Raw genomic sequence first — 16,367 nt, 5'->3', positions numbered from 1 at the left:
TCGTGCAATATGAGACAGCTTTGGAGCAGATCCTGAACCCTCATTAAATTTCAGCAGGACTAGGAGCTCAGAGTGAAGATGTCCTCATGTCCCAGGGTCTCACAACGCTCACCATTAGACGCTGACCCCTTTAGCTCTAGCAGCAGCCCGGGTTTTGGTTTTTAAGTTCTGGGACTTCAGCGAGCTGCAGTGATTTACGTAGAGAGCACCTGCATCAGCACTTCCAGCAGCGCACGACAGATAAGGTGACAGTCTCCCAAATAAAAAATGGCATGCTCTTTCCTCGGCTTGCGCCCGAAATATGAACAAACTGCTTTAAAGTCTCACTAGCCCTCAGGCAAAAGTTAATAGCAAAGCCACTGTGTTAATAACTCCCATTCTTCCCTTTCAGCCTGAGCGAGGCATTAATATTTACTCAGGTGGGCCAAATCTTGAGCTGCCATAAATGGACGTGACGCCACTGAAAATGGGGGGAGAATACGGACTTTGAGCCATAACTTTTTTTTGAATACCACTTCTTTTCATTGCACAGATGTATAAAGTTATGCAGCTGTATTATCTGCTTGAACGACTAATGGGGACAGGGTATTTTGCCCAGAAAGCTCAGCTGACTGCCTGAGGAGGGCAGCAGCCCCAGGAACTCACCGGTGGTCCCGGGGGTCCCGGCGGCCCCTTCGGTCCCAGCAGTCCTCGGGGTCCCTGTTGGGGGAAAAAAAAGGGGTTAGCGTTTCCAGTCCCCTGCCCCGTGCTGCCGTGAGCGTGGGTTGGGGGAGCTTGTGCACGGCTGAGCATCGCTCTGCCCAGGGAAGCGTCGGGGCTGGCGCGGCAATGACCTCGCTGGTTTTGCAGTAACAGCGGCTTTCTCGGTTTACAAACCGGTAAGAGAAATCCTGTGTGCACACATCCTTGAATTATAAAGATAAATAATATAGGCACAGACATTTATTCTTTGGATTGGAAGAAGGCTCACTTAAACCAACTTTTTTTTCATTAATTTAATCATATTCCCGGATTACCCTGTAATGCACACAATGATGCAAAACGCTTTGAACCAAGCCATTCTAGCTGGGAAGTATTATGAAGAATGACCTGATACCACTAATAGATCATCAGGGTTAGCATTTCAAAATCTCTCCAGATTCAATTTTTATCACTGACAAACTATACAACTCAGCAAGGCTGGAAAAGGTTTTCAGCCTGCAGCATAAATGTACATTTTCGAAGGCATTTGGTTCTTAAACCTTAACCAGTCAGGACTCCTGGTATCACGATGTTTGCTTTCCATTTCTAGCTTTCGCACCAGATTTAACCTCGCATCATCCTCAGGGAAATCGGTAGCATTAGAGCATCGCATTGAATAAGCAGAGACATGGCAGGAGAATTGTATTCATTCGATAGGAAGCTTTGCGAATCACACCCTGGCACCTCCGCTGCCTCGAGCCTTTAGGTGGGTCTGTAGTGAAAGGAAAGGGATGGGGTTTTGTGTGCGCCCAGCTGCAGATCTGGCAGCTCACCTTTTAAACGCAGGCCCTTTCTTAACCGAGGGACCGGAGGGGGACGCTGGGTATTTAACAAGGATGGTGCTTCTTCACCGTCACGGAGGAAAATCGTTTTTGACTGGCGGGCAGTTTTATCTGTCTACCCAAATATTATATGTCCCTTTTTATGATGCAGAGAGGACAGAGGAATTAAAATGAAATGTTACAGGATAAAATAGGAGACATTAAGGAAGTGTCTGATCTCGGAGGCTGCGGGGATTTTGATCCTGCAAAAAACACAGTTTGCAGCACAAACTGGATGCATGGACCGGGTGGTCTGTCCCAGCCGCCGGAGACCTTCAGGGGCTAAAGCTTTGCATGCTGAGCCCCGCAGAGCAGACGCTCTGCTTGTGTCAACTGGCGACGGGAATTGGAAGGAAACGGAGCAGGATGAAGAGAAAGAAATTTTGAAGTCCCACCAGCAGTTTCAGTTACCATTACGTTTGGTAAGACTCTCTTTTGGCTCAGGGCAAAGGAAGAGGCAAACATGCAGATTTAGCTTGTATATATTTATGACAAAAAGTTTCCTGTAATGCAATTTAAACCTTTACTCTGGCCATCACAGATATTTTTACTCCTGTTGCTAAAATAAGAAATAAACTTCCCTGCGTGCATTATCATCATTTAAGTTCCTCTTTTGTTACTGTGTTACCTGAGCACATAAACGCTTTTAAGAAGTTAATAACCTATAAGTTATTGCTTAGACATGTGCTAAGGAGATAGCTGAGTTGATTAATCTTTCCCAGAAGTTAATCAGACATCTCGTCTATAATTTAGTTCCAGGGAGTCCGTAAATGCCAGCCCTCCCCTTCTCACATGAAGTGTGTCCAACAGTTCTCATCAATTACTCTCAGGCCACCACGCTGGGCCTTAGAACAACAAAATAAGACATTTTGAAAGCAAAGCCGATGGTACACGATAGGCAGCTAATGTTCTTTTCGTAACAAAGGAAATACATTTTGGATTAAATAAGCAGCCAACAACTGTACTACACACAAAAATCTACAGACAGCCAGAAACAAGAGTTTATAGTAAATTGCCAATAAAGTAAAAAATGCCAGTATTGGGGAAAAAATGCTTTCAGAGTCTCAAATTGACAACCCAACTGTTTCTTTTCAGTGGGATATTCCCTGAAAGCATTTCTTTGAGTTGGTCAAGAGATTTTTGTCCAACAACACTAGCATCTCCTTTTAACCTTATTGACACTAAGGAACTCCCCTCCTTCGCTAGCCCTGGTTCAGCTGCTCCGGTTTAGCAGCATGTGGAGGCCCAAACATTGACAAACTCTGCAGATTTATGAAGTTTTGTGCACTGTGAAAAGAATATTGACCCCACTGAAGTCAGGGCTAAAAGTCCCCTTGAGCGCACTCCTGCCAGGATTTCATCCTGAGATTTAAAAGGGGTCACTCACGCTGCACAGCACTGAGCGCGCGGGCAAGGGAGCTGCACGGCTCATTGCTGCCGTTACGGGCAAGAGCAGACAAAACCCTTCCTCACTGGCGTCTGCTACGAACACGCACGAAAACCGTATTTCCCATACGTTTACCATGCGTAATTTCTACCCCAGCCTACTTACCTGAATCCTAAATAACACATCAGGAAGGATACATGCAGGAAAGGTATGAGACCAGTCTAAGCTAAGCTTTACATTTACAATTACATTTTTTTCGAAGACTAGTCAGTGACCAAACAAAATCAATGAGAATTTTGCTTGTTTTTTTTAAAAAAAAAAAAAAAAAAAACACCACACACAAAAAAACCCAATCAAACAAAAAAAACCCAGAAAGCATCTCCTCTTCTTGGTAGACATCTCAGTGAAAAAAAGCAAAGCAGAGCTGTTACAGCAAAGATAACTCTCTCAACCATTCACATGGATCTTCAAGCAAGAGAAGCTCAGTCCCTGCAGGGCCTCAGGGCTCTTGCTTAGCACCAGAAGAGCTGCCCACAGGACCCATAAAAACACCGTTCTCATATCGAGACCTTGACCAAAGCAGTGCTGCTGTACATCAAGCCAAAGGAAGGGATACTCACAGGTTCTCCAGGTAGACCTCTGGGTCCAACTTCTCCATCATCTCCCTGCTCAGCAGCAAAGGCACGGAGAGAAGCGGCAAAAGAGACGGAACAAACCAGTTATATTTCAGTCACATCACAGGTGTTTCATTCTTGTTAAATAATAATCACACAGAAAACCAGCTTCCCTGGAGTAATAAAAGGGTAGCCATGCATAAGGAAGACCTCGTAAGCCTAGAGACTAATACTGCGTGTGCAGAATTTACCGAGGTTTAATCCCAGCCGGCAACTAAGCACCACACAGCTGCTCGCTCACTGCCCCATCCAGCAGCATGGGGGGAAGAGAATTGGAAGGGTAAAAGTGAGAAAACTCGTGGTTTGAGATAAGAAGAGTTTAATAATGGAAATTAATAATAATAATAATAATAATGATAAAAATTGTAATGAAAAGGAAAATAACAGAGAAATAAAGCCCAAGAAAGACAAGTGATGCAAATGAAAACAATTGCTCACCACCAACCGACCGATGCCCAGCCAGCCCCGCGCAGCAGCCCCCCGGCCAACCTTCCCCCTGGATTTATTGCTGAGCATGAGGCCATATGGTGTGGAATGTCCCTGTGGTCAGCTGGGGTCAGCTGTCCCAGCCGTGTCCCCTCCCAACTTCTTGTGTCCCCCCCAGCCCACTCGCTGCTGGGGTGGGGTGAGAGGCAGAAAAGGCCTTGACTGTGTGTAAGCACTGCTCAGCAATAACCAAAAAATCCCTGTTATCAACACTGTTCCCAGCACAAATCCAAAACACAGCCCCATACGAGCTACCATGAAGAAAATTAACTCTACCCCAGCCAAAACCAGCACAATTAAAAATGCTGTAAGGATACTTCACGTCGATGTTTATACAGATGGATTTTGCTAATAGACAAGATATTGTAGAAACAATTCCGGGCATGGGAGTCAATAACTGCAAGATTTAGTACCCAACTGAATGGGAAGCCAGCATGGGAGCGCTGCCCTGGGAACGTGATTTAGCCAAATTAGCCCACGGGCTCCTCAGATAAACCAGAGGCAGCAAAGGGGTAATTGCTCACCCCTCCACTCCCATCTCCTGCTGATGCCCCACCGATCCCCCCAGGAGTATTAGATGGTGCTTCCCCTGAGTTGCTTTTAAATCACTTAAAACCTGAGGCTTCATCTTAGGAAATCAATCCCAGCAGCCAGTCCTTGTAAACCCTCCTCTTCTGCTGATAAAATTCACGCTCCTCTTCCCAGATATGCCCTCCGAGCTTCTCTCCCCACACACCTCGGATGGTTTCTTTTTCTCTTTAGGATTAAAGTTCTCCAGACACTCATTCTTCCCCCACAAGGCACAGGTTTGGTCTTTTCAACTTCAAAGCACTTTACAGCCCCAACTAATTAATCCTCACAACCTCGTGGTGAGGAAGGTGTTATTATCTGTGCTTTACAGAGGAAAGAAACAGCCAAAGGTGGAAAGAAAACATCGTGGAAGGGGATTAGAGCCTGGGAAATCCATACTCGCTCCGATTAAACCACACGCTCCTCACAGCCACAGATTCAAGCATTTTCAATCTCTCCTCTTAAACCAGCCCTTCTAGACCTGTAATCACTTAGTTTGAGCTTTGCTAAAGGCCTTCGACTATTGACTAAACAGTGCGGAAGGAGACGTGAACAATTTAATCTTTGATTCCCACATCCATCTGGAATTTCTGTTCCCCAAGTCTTGCTGCAATTTGCTGGATCTTAGAAAATCAGAAGCCATAGTTTGCACACCTAGAGGATGAACGTTTTTCTTGTGTTATTTTTTTTTTTTCTTTTAACAAAAACTGAGTTTTCTGACCAGATCGTTAGAAACAAATTCTTCTTTTCACTTTTACTCCCATCCCCTTGCTCCGCTTCCCTCTCGCCATGGCCACCCGCAGCATCCCCGGGACACACGGACGGGCTGCTGCCGCTGCCGGCAGGCAGCAGATGACATGCCGGTGCTGGCTGCTCTTGCCACGTCTCGGGCTGATATCGCATCTGCTTCTTGTTTACAGGAGCTAGTTATGAATTCAAAGGACTGCCGACTCCAGAGATAGACTTACCCTCTCCCCATCCTCTCCGGGTGCCCCTGGGGGTCCGTGGGGGCCTGGCTCACCCTATGAAGAAACAACAGAAAAGCTTTAGAGAAGGCAGAGACACTCTGGCAATAGAAAACATCGGGTAACGTTGAGAAACCAAGCAACAGGCTTGACTTTTCTGCCTGCGCCATGTGCTGAAGGTACTCATGCCCTCACGGTCCCTGTCTCCCTGCGCTCTCTGAAGCAGCAGCCCTTCTCTGCCTGCTCAGGGCCACGCGTGGGCTCCGGCACCGACGGACAAACGTCCTCCAGGGGCTAGAGCTCACGGGATTTACTGGTGCCGCTTCAGCAGGGGCCTGGGAACCAAGCAGGCGCTGTAGCTCCTTCAGGAGAGGAACTCGGGCTCTGCACGCAGTTATTGCTTTACCCAAGGCATGCTATTCCATTTCTGGCTGATTAAGCGTCTCTCTCAGGCACCGTCTTCCCTTTTCTGTGTAGCTTGTAATCACGATGCAATCTCCGCTGTTCAAACACTCCCTTGCTTTATAAAGCAATGGCTGCACTCTCGAGGGAGGGGAGGCACGAACAGCCCGACAAAATAACCAGCTTCCTACATTTTCTCCCCATTGTTTAGTTATAAAGCAACGAGAAGAATCCTATTACAATTTTTGGCAATTTCCATCCATAACTGCACTGTCTAAAAGCAGGTTTTGCTTCTTGCTTTATTTTTTAGTCTGCATCTTATTAAGGCAATTTTTTTTCCACCTTTCCAATTTCAAGCAGTCCCAGAAGGATCCTGCAGCTTCCCAGGATGCGAATGCCGTGCCTGGGAGGGATGCTGCGGCATCCCGCACGCTCTTACGGGACACTCTCATCCTCTCCTAATCGCACCACTACGGCTTGGCCCCAGCAATAGCTGCCCTCCTCCCAGCACCTCCCAGCCACCTCCTCCTGCCAAGGCTTCATTACAGACCGTGGCCAGAAGACAAGTGGCAGATAACTTACTCGATTTCCCTTCTCACCAGGCAAACCAGCCAAGCCATCAAACCCTCGGTCACCCTAAAAGAAAAACCAGTTTAGTACACATTTCCACCTGCTGTTGAGTATCTTTCCAATTTGTTTCCCTTTCTGTGTCAAGGAGGGATCGATTTTCTCCCTCAGACATTCAGCTTTCACCTCCCATCAGACCAGTAACGATTTCAAAGTTAGAGATTAAAAAAAGAAAAAAAACCTCAAAGTCATTTTACCTCCCTCTCTCTTCCCCCAGCACCTACAGTTTTAAATGTTTTTCCATGTGGATTTCAGAGCTTCTCTGGGTGACTTCTCCATGATGTGAAGCATCTCCCTTCTGGACAGGTTCTTCTAGTCCAATTATTTATTTATTTTTAATTCCAGGGAATTACAAACAACAATCCACTGGTGAGCAATTCCCACGCCTGCCAACAGGTCCCCAAACACCATCCTGAGCTTTACTGCAATCCATCCCATCCATCCTTTTAACCCTTCTGGACACTCCAAGGAAATAAATACATATACAAATCAATTCTGGAAACTGTCTTAATGAAGTCAAGGTCAGAAGACAGATCTGTTTTGACCTAAAAAGGAATGTCATCGGCTGGTAAATTTGGTGACTTCACATGGATGCTTAAGGTATTGCAAAAGGGGCATCTCCATGCTACCCTGCAAAGAGCAGCCTGCTCTGCCTGACCCCAGCCTGAGCAGGCACAAAGCCAGCTGTGAGACCGGGGACGTATAGGGGATATACAGCCCCAAACTCCTGATACTGGGAAGGCAAACCAAGGCAAGGATGGCTCCCAGCATACCTCTTTTCTTACACATCTCCAGTAGCTCCTGCTACTGCCTACTGCTGTAAACGCACCCCTGGCCAAAGAGGGCTTTGGGCATCCTTCTGGGGAGCGTGATGCCAAGCCTAAAATAACGAGCTGTGCTAAAAGGCCGGGTGTGTTCATTTGTGCTTGGTACTGTGTTGAGAAAGTCACGCAACCTCACGCTGGCAGAGCGCAGGCAGCGCTTGCCGACATCTGCCTGCAAATGACCATGTGAACGTCCCCTACGTGTGCTCCTCATGTCCCCTGCCCAGGTCCGTGGATGCTCCCAAAGGAAACGGGCAACGCTGAGGAATTCAAGTGTGAGGAAGAAAAAGTAAAACCCCATGACTCCCAGAGCAGGCGGGCAGCAGGAGCTTGCCTTCCCGCAGCTTTCGCCCATGCCCACGCAGGTCCTCCGGGTTGGTATGTGGAAAGCTCATGGTGAACCATGGCAAGCCGCAATAGGGTTTCTCTCCAAACTTGTGCCCTGTTCTAGTCTCCTGTGTTCTGGGGGGAAACGGGGACAGGAATGCACAGAGACAGCCTTTTCCTGAAAGCCTCAACTCTTTGGAAAAGACAGAAGACGCAGGGGCGTTTGCAAATTGTGGGTGACGCCATCTCCTAACGGCCAGGGCAGAAGGCAGCAAGCACCACCCGGTAGATAAAAAAGTCCCTTCTTCTCTGTAAAGAGATGAAGCCATTTGTATTTTCACATACTAATGGTATGCAAAAATAGTACCAGCTCCTCCCTTCCACAAACCCTTTGCCTATTAGCAAGGAAAGTCGATTACACCTGAGCAGATCGAAGGACAGCTCAGGCTGGCCAAGGCGCACCCAGGGTAACCAACAGCTCTTTCCTTCCGGCAGGTCCTAGAGCATCGCTCTGTCTCTGCTCACAGCACATTTCCTTCTCCCTTCCAGCGCTGCTCATTGTTCTGTTTTCCCTTCTTCCCTGGCATGCACTCCTTTGAGGGCAGTCGACGCTCATTAAAGCACTTTACTGGATAAATGATTTGCAGTCTCCTGTCTCTGTATCAAAACCCCCCATCTATTCCAGCTTTAAGTATCTACATAATAAAGTACTTAAACCTTCTAATACATGATTCCCTGAGCAAACTTTCTCTGCATTCAATTTTAGTGGAACAGCTTCTCTCTTGCTTGATAATACCAGCAGATCACAGCTGAATGAAAGGATTTTGTCTCAAATAAAAATACAGGGCATTAAAATTCCTCACCACGCCTTCTACATTTCCTCACCCAGTTAATAGGTATTTTTTTGGTAGTTATATTTTAGGACATTTCCAACTGTTCATTCATGTTTGGTTTTCATAATTGGGATTCCAAAGTATTTGTTCTACAACTGCAGCCAAGGGAGCATATTTCATTCTTAAGAGGATCCAGTAATTTAAAGAAGTTGCATTAAAAAAAAAAAAAAAAAGAAAAAGAAAAGAAAAGAAAGATTGTTATTCTGCCTTCTAGGTGTATAACTCTCTCTCTCAAACATGGAGCCCATGACTTCACAGGAGTGGCCGGACCATTTCAACAGCCTCCTCCAAGCAAGGCGAGTTCCTTCTGCCAAGGGCCCCTCAGTTCACGCTTGTTAAAAAGCAGATGCAGATCCCAAAAGCACATAAATACGTGGCACTACCTTTGGTCCTGTCTGGCCTGGCATTCCCCGAGCACCGTCGCTGCCAGCTCGTCCCTGCAACAGAGAAAAGCAAAGTCAAATACAGAGGGTAAGGCAGGACCGCAGGGACATCTGCTCTTTGGTCTGCGGCCGAGTGAAGTTCTATTTAAGTCGGAGCTCGCTGGCTGGGGAGCAGCTTCCCTCGGCGATGGAAAAAATGCTGGTCTGTTTTTGAAGCAGCATCCCAGGCTCAGCCTGGTGCTAATGAGGGGTGTGAGACAAATGGCAGCGAAGCTGCTTCACTACATGGGATGCTGGGGCACGGTCATTGATTTTAATTTGAAATAATTATCTTCCAGCACATTTTAAGATATGCTAATGATGATGTCTGCAAATTGAAATGAGATAATTTTTTTTTTTTTAAGAAAACCAGAAGTGGGTCACACACAAGACTTTCTTGTTTCATCTTCTGGCAAGCTGAATCACGACGAGCCAGAGGATGGAGTAAAATAAAAATCAGCATCGGGGATGTCGACAGAGCGAGCAAGCACGATTTATACCAACTCCAGAAACCCTCTGGGGACTGGATCCTCCTCGCACGCTACCAAGACTTGGGGACTGTCCAAACCAGCCCAGAGCATTTATGCAGCTACAACCTCAATGCCGCAGAGCACCAAAAAAAAAAAAAAAAAAAAAAAAAAAAGACAAAAAAGTGGGAAGCGTGGACTTGCAGTTCTCCCCACACCACCCAGCTTTTAACTCTCATCCTCATTTGTGTCTGCCCAGATGGACGGAGAGGTCCTGGACAAGCCACCGGCTGGCCGCTGGCCTGCTCTTGTGCAATGTTCTCGGTGCTCAGAAACTGTTTGGCAGCAGAAACAATTTATAGCAGAAACTGTAGTTAATGAGGTCGTCAGCGCAGCTCCCGGGACACTCACCCTGCGGCCTGGTTTTCCTGCCGGACCGGGAGGACCCTGGATGCCTCGTGGACCCTGCAAGGCATCAAGCAGAGAGGAAGAAACGCCATCACCCAAAGGCACTGGCATCGCAGATCAGGCACTGCTGGGGCCGTCAGGGTCACCAGGGCTACAAAATGGGATGTGAACCCCTCGAGCAGAGCCCGTGGTTCAAAATGCTCAGTCCTGAGCCTTTCCTGTGTATCTCTGGACAAGAATTGCACGTGTTTATCCACAAGGAAGCTTTTGCCCTGCAAGCAGCTCTACGTGGTGGAGACAAATCACTTCCCCCACCATTAGAAAATGGGAACTTTCCCTTAATGCAGGATTTACGGCTTGGAAGAACAATTTCCTGAGCATTAGCGAAACTCCCCACACTCCAACCTATCTCGTATTTACAGGACTCTTCTGCGGATGTCTTTGCAGGAAAGGACTACCACCTGCAGAATTTTACACTGTTGGCTTAAAATTACATCTCAAGTCTGCATTTGGACACTTGAAGGGACATTTATATGCAAAACAGATGTTCCCACACCTTCCTACTTTCAGCTGGCATTGGGTTACTGAATCGCTCCTTCCCAACAGCCTCTAAAGCAGGACTGGCCGTTCCACACCTTCGTTTCCCCCAGATCCCCCCAGTCACCCAATCTGCCCGTACCCACCTGAGGTCCCATTTCTCCAGCTTCTCCCTTTAGTCCTCCACTGCCCGGGGGTCCCTTTGGACAGAGAACATGATTTATTACATTTTTCCACAACAGAGCCGGAGGGCAGACTCATAACATGTTAAGGAAGAGCCATTCATGCAGGTGACCCAGAGCATCCCCGGAGCCGGCACCAGCTGGGTCTGCTCCGTCCTTGCCTTCACTTACCATGGGGCCCGGCCGCCCCGTCAGACCCATTGGACCCGCTGGTCCTCTCAGCGCCAGCTGCAACAGAAAGAGAAACGTTGCTCAGTTGGTGTCTCTGCTTCGTTGCTGCAATGGGACAGGACAAAGCCACCATCGCGCCACCAGCCACACGTTCTCTCCACACCCCGAGAACCACGAATCCTTGGAGCAATGTCCATACCCTCAGTGAATTTACCCAGGAACGTCCAAACCTGCTGCCCCACCGACTCCTTTCTCCATCCACAAATGGGCGGACGGTGCATGGGTCTGCTGAGAGGACACATGGACCTACACCCCCGTCTGCCTGTAGGCATCCTCCCCCCGTACACCCGCTCTGCACCGTGCACGTGAGGTACAGAACCCCTGTATAGATGCGTATAGGCACACCCTGGCCGCGACCCAGGGCAGATGGAGGGGCGAGGAGGTACCTGCATTTAAACCAGATGAGAATTTGCCTCTGCAGGTCAGACCCCCTTTTCCATCATCACATACAGACACAATAAAAGGGATGCTTTTGGCAACAAATTATTGAAGGTAAACATCAAAACTTTGCCTGGCCAGGCTATAGGGGTTTGTTCACATATATTTCTGATCCCAGTTCACTTTAAGAGGATTTTTTCTTTATGATCCTAGGAGTTCAATTTTGGAGGAATTTTCTCCTTTTTTTTTTTTTTTGGTTATTATTTAATATCCTGCAAACAGAACGACAATTCTATTTGCAACAGGGGGCTTCTACCTCAATAATTAAGGAGTCACGTAACCGTGCATCAAGTCAGTAATTTCCACGGTGGGTAATGGAACTGGTCCACACTTTAAAATATCACTCGGACAATTTGTTCCCTCATGACAATTCAACACTTTAAGAGAGTTGTAATTATCTGTGTGCTCCAGTAATTAAAATCTACCCGCGATTGCACTTGGAATGGCATAAATATTGCACAAATGCTAGATTACATGGCATCTTTTTACAACATCCCATTAAAAGGGAGATGCCCTGAAACACTGCTGGCTGGGACAATGTTCGGTGTCTAATGAAAGCCAAATTTTAAGGGAATAAATCAACCTAATAATGCAATTAACAACAATGATAACAAGAAAAACAAACCCCCAAAAAGGAAAGAAGATATCTTCCCCCTTGCAGGACTCCTTTTCCGTTCCTACCATATCCTGTAACTTCCCCACAAAAAAATGTCATTTATTTCCCTTTCTGCTTTGGTATCAGGGTTTTCAGCTAAAATTGTCAGACAATAGGTTGAAGTTAACCAAGAAATTTATTTTTTCCTTTATAGAAATATTCAATTTTTCATCCACAGCCCAAAAGTCACACAGGATTTGTTGTTTTTTTAATTTTTTTCCCCAAACCTGAAAATTTAAATAACAGAGAAAAGGGACTTTGAGTGAGGGGAGGGAGGGTCTTTGTTTTTTCATAACAGTCACGATTTTCAACAGGCACAAAAAAAAAAACCAAACCCAAAACCAGAGAGTCTGAGAAAGCAGATGCTTCTCATGAAATGTTCATCTGGTCAAAACTCCTATTTCCCAGCAAAATAAAATGCTGATGGAAAACCTGCAGGCAGCTTTGAAATTAAGACTGACAAGGTAACACCAAAAACATAATCCACCAGTATTATTCTCAGAGCAAGGTTAATGGACAGGAAAATGCCGTGGCTGGTGGTATCAGGGCCCTGTACTCTACCTGAATATGTATGAAATCAAACTCCTTTGTAAAAGGGGAGTTGGACGGAAACTAGAAGAGCCCCAGCTAAGCCAAAACCCTCGTTAGAAACCTAAAAGGGGCACGTGCCACCCAGCTGGGTGGAGACCCCAATGGACTTTATTTCATTCAAGGGTGAAAGAAATTGCTTTTTAGCCTATTTCAGCAGACCGGCCCAAAAAGTCTGTGCTAAAGCGACCAAGGATAGGTCTGAATAACAGACTGGCTACGTCCGAGCCACGCGTCCCAGCTGCAGACAGATGTGGGCTTTGGACCTGAGGAGCAACCTAAGCTCTGTCCCCGGATGACTGCATGTGGCAGGGAGAGGAGCAACGCCCCCAGAGCCGCGTCCCGTTGCGAACTGCCTCCCTAAACTATCGTATATGTTCCCCTTTACTGCAAGGGTGTGCTTACAGCCAGAACTTGGTCCCTCCTGGGCAAGATCAGGGCAAACACAACAGGAGGGCACTTGTGGGGTCCCCACATGTTCCCTTCTGCTATAATTGTGCCTCTTGCATCTCTGCTTTTAACACGTCAACGATCAAATGTAACTTCACACAAGCACTCGTGGAAGAAAAATTTCAAAGCTGTACTGGCTAGAAATTAAGTTTTATTTTGAACAGATGAGTATGAAGTCTTACACACTAAGGTACTCATCTAGGCAGGGAACAGGAGTTGTACTGGGAACGTGCACGGCCGATCTTGTTTCACCGCTGGTGAAACAAGCCTACATAATAAACACTGCCAGGGATTATTTGATTATCAATCAATAAGGTCATTCAAGGAAAAAAAGGTTGCATGGACAGTCATGGTGTATTTCCAAATAAATACATTAAAAAAAATTGCAGTCTGCCTGTTGAGATTCATGGAGCTGGGAACAGCTTACAGCTGATATCTGTGACACGTGTTTAATTATTATCATTTACTGGGGGGGAGGGGGGGCAGAAAGAAAGAAAGAAAACCCCTATAGCCACAACTGTTCATATAGACTCTCAAAACTGTCAGCATAAACACCAAACACTACTGAAGCCAACAGGTCTATGTCTACTGGCACCAGCAGAAGGCCTGCTCCAAGGTCCGTAGGCAATTTAAAACCAGGTTTCTAGGGCCTGGCCTATTGCTGCCCATTAGTATAAGGCCAAGTCATCCAGATGTCATCACCTCAAGCCACACAAGCAATTCCATCTCAGATGAGAGGCTGTTACCACCACCAGCACCATGGATGGTGCAAGTATGAAGACATCTCCTCTGACGCGTTTATTCTGGTCCTCCTCCGCTTCCTCGGGCACCTGCTGCAAGAGACATCCCCTCCGCCCTTCACTTACCCTGGCCTGCTGCAGGATGGCTTGGGCTTGGGCCTCCTGGGCTGAAACGAGAGGTCCTTTGGAGCCAGCATCTCCTCCTCCGCTAAAGCGGAACTGATGGGAACAAGATGGAGAAAGCAGGTCACAGGGTTGCTGTCGTCCACCCTCAACGCTAGCTTGACTCCTAAACAACTCCCTTCAGCATGCCTGACCCAACCCTACCGCTGTCCTTCCAGACCATCCTATTACCCATCGCGCTCCCAGCTCACAGGCACGAACCCACCGTTTCCCTCGTCCGGACCCGCACAGCAAATTCTGCCAGCTCAAAGTAACGCACAGTAAAAGGGACTGCGGGCTCTGAACTGTAAGGACCTCACCCCACCGTTCAGAACTAAACGCAAAGGTCTCACAGGGCTGATATTCCCCGGGCAGATGCTGTTGGCCAGGAGACCCCCCCGAGATGGGGTTGCATCAAGTTATTTGGCTGTAGCTGCCTGTTTGCCCCGGGACAAAGGCTGCATTTCTCAAGCGTGTCAGCGTGCTTCAAAGAACAGAGTTCAGCCTATTGTTCGAGCCAGGATCCTTCAGCACACAAAGGATTTAAAAAAACCCAAGCATTAATGTTTTATTTTGCCAAACTTGGAAGGGAAGAACTTTAATGTTTTCTTCTGCCTCTTCCACCCCTAACAGCTACAAGCCCACTTTCCAGGACGCGCAGCCTTCTCCTGCCTTAACTGCACGTGCGTTTGGGGTTTTGCAAGAAGGACTCTCCAGGCTGCAGAACCTACTTGGACGGCTCTTTCACCTCCATTTCACCTCTGCATTTCACTCGGTTGGCGCTAGGTATACGACCACACGAACTTGGCCAGCAGATTCAAAGAGATGCAATTTATAGGCCTACGGTTGGTTACTGTAGGGGCCAACAAATGTATTGTAATGGCCAGCTAAGCTCCGTGTTGAGCGCTTGGCCCAGGCTGTCCTAGGCACCCTGCCAGGAACCTACACAAGTATCACCCTACCATCTGGAGCCTGTACAAGAGCGCTGCGGTTTTTCACTAAAGACTCTTTCCCCTTGGTACCTAACCACTTATTTTCAGCAGCTGGTTTCCTTAGGGTTTTCTCACATCAAAGCAGACACAAAATATAACCATTCCTTTTAGGATCCCAGGACCAAGACAGCTGACTTGGTACTTGCTAGCTTCATGTAGGAAAAGAAAAAAAAAAAAAACACCAACCAAACCGCCCCCCCAACAAACAAAAACAAAAACCAAAAACCAATGCAAATTAACCACTGGTCATCAAAAGAAATGGGTTCACTCAGGTGCTTACAATTTTGGCACCTGCTTTGAAGAGCTGTTAGAGGTTCCTCACTGTAAGAGGGAGGGTTCTGCCTGGAAATTGGGCCCTTGGAGGTGTCTTCAGTTGCTTCTTCATGACTTTCACTCTCCAACGCCATGCCCAGTCAGAAACACTTAAGCTTATTCATCACTTCTGGAAATTTTAACCTACTTGCCCTGTGCTTTTGACCAGTGAAGAAGTTACAGTGCTTTGCAAAAAGTAAATTTACAAGGGGAACTATCCAGATCCATCTTTTATACCACAGAAAATGTGTCCTTGGTGTAAAAGAGATGGGAGACTTCTGCAAAAACAGGCACTAAGCAGTAGCAAAGCCAAGAAGCCCAACTCATTTAAATGCTTTTTTAGTTACGTTTGTACTTACAGGCAACATAAGCATTGTCCCCGGTGGTCCTGGTAAACCATCTGCTCCTGGAAGACCTGGGCGACCAGGTGGTCCCTACGAAAAGAAGAAATAAAAATAAACTTCTATAGCATCATTTTAGTCATGTCCATGCATAAGTAGTTGTGGCTGTAAAGGCATATATCACGATATAAAAGGCTTCCTATCTTGACAGACAGACATTGAGCATGTAGGCATCCCAATACTATGGCAAATTTTGTGGAAGCACATCTGTAAGCGTGCACGATTTTTCTTAGCAATTCCCTCTTCTTACATCCTGACCCTCACGTTTCCAGGGTCTGCCATATGCAATTTTCAAGCGAGCAATAAAAGTCTCTGCAATGTTCCAAGTTAATGGAATCAATGTTTAGTTAGGTCTGTTAAAACCTATTAAAAAAGTATATGAAAATTCATAACTCAGGTCCGTGAGATAGAAATGTGGAAAGAAAAATACATTTCTGTACATGTTCAGTCATCTGGGTCATTCCATTTTTCTTTCTTCTGTCTTTTTTTTTTTAGTCCTATGAGGCTACTTCCATCTACAAGGGAGTGATCTTGTCAGTGGCTGTAAATCAGCAAAACTCTAAGGATCTCAATGGAGCTGCGCTGATTAACATCAGTTGAGTATCTTTAACTTGTTCTAAAGAAACGAGCGTGCAGTAAAAGATCTATTGATGAAGCTATAAATA

The 16,367-nt window shown here is 46.6% G+C and overlaps 1 protein-coding gene across 2 annotated transcripts in view; it reads right to left on the bottom strand.

The window, feature by feature from the left end:
- The window catches only part of COL5A1 (collagen type V alpha 1 chain), a 162,141-nt gene that overhangs the window by 53,279 nt on the left and 92,495 nt on the right, over positions 1–16,367 (bottom strand). For both annotated transcript variants that reach the window (XM_075519479.1, XM_075519480.1), the window contains exons 12-21: positions 15,661–15,735; positions 13,962–14,054; positions 10,905–10,961; positions 10,698–10,751; positions 10,018–10,071; positions 9,101–9,154; positions 6,629–6,682; positions 5,648–5,701; positions 3,570–3,614; positions 646–699 (exon numbers count right to left, since the gene is read on the bottom strand). In XM_075519479.1, the coding sequence (XP_075375594.1) occupies positions 646–699; positions 3,570–3,614; positions 5,648–5,701; positions 6,629–6,682; positions 9,101–9,154; positions 10,018–10,071; positions 10,698–10,751; positions 10,905–10,961; positions 13,962–14,054; positions 15,661–15,735 (594 nt within the window). The remainder of the gene's footprint in view (positions 1–645; positions 700–3,569; positions 3,615–5,647; positions 5,702–6,628; positions 6,683–9,100; positions 9,155–10,017; positions 10,072–10,697; positions 10,752–10,904; positions 10,962–13,961; positions 14,055–15,660; positions 15,736–16,367) is intronic.

The sequence above is a fragment of the Mycteria americana genome, chromosome 17 (assembly GCF_035582795.1).
Source record: "Mycteria americana isolate JAX WOST 10 ecotype Jacksonville Zoo and Gardens chromosome 17, USCA_MyAme_1.0, whole genome shotgun sequence".
Classification (NCBI taxonomy): Eukaryota; Metazoa; Chordata; class Aves; order Ciconiiformes; family Ciconiidae; genus Mycteria; species Mycteria americana.
This window is presented reverse-complemented; position numbering and strand designations above follow the sequence as displayed.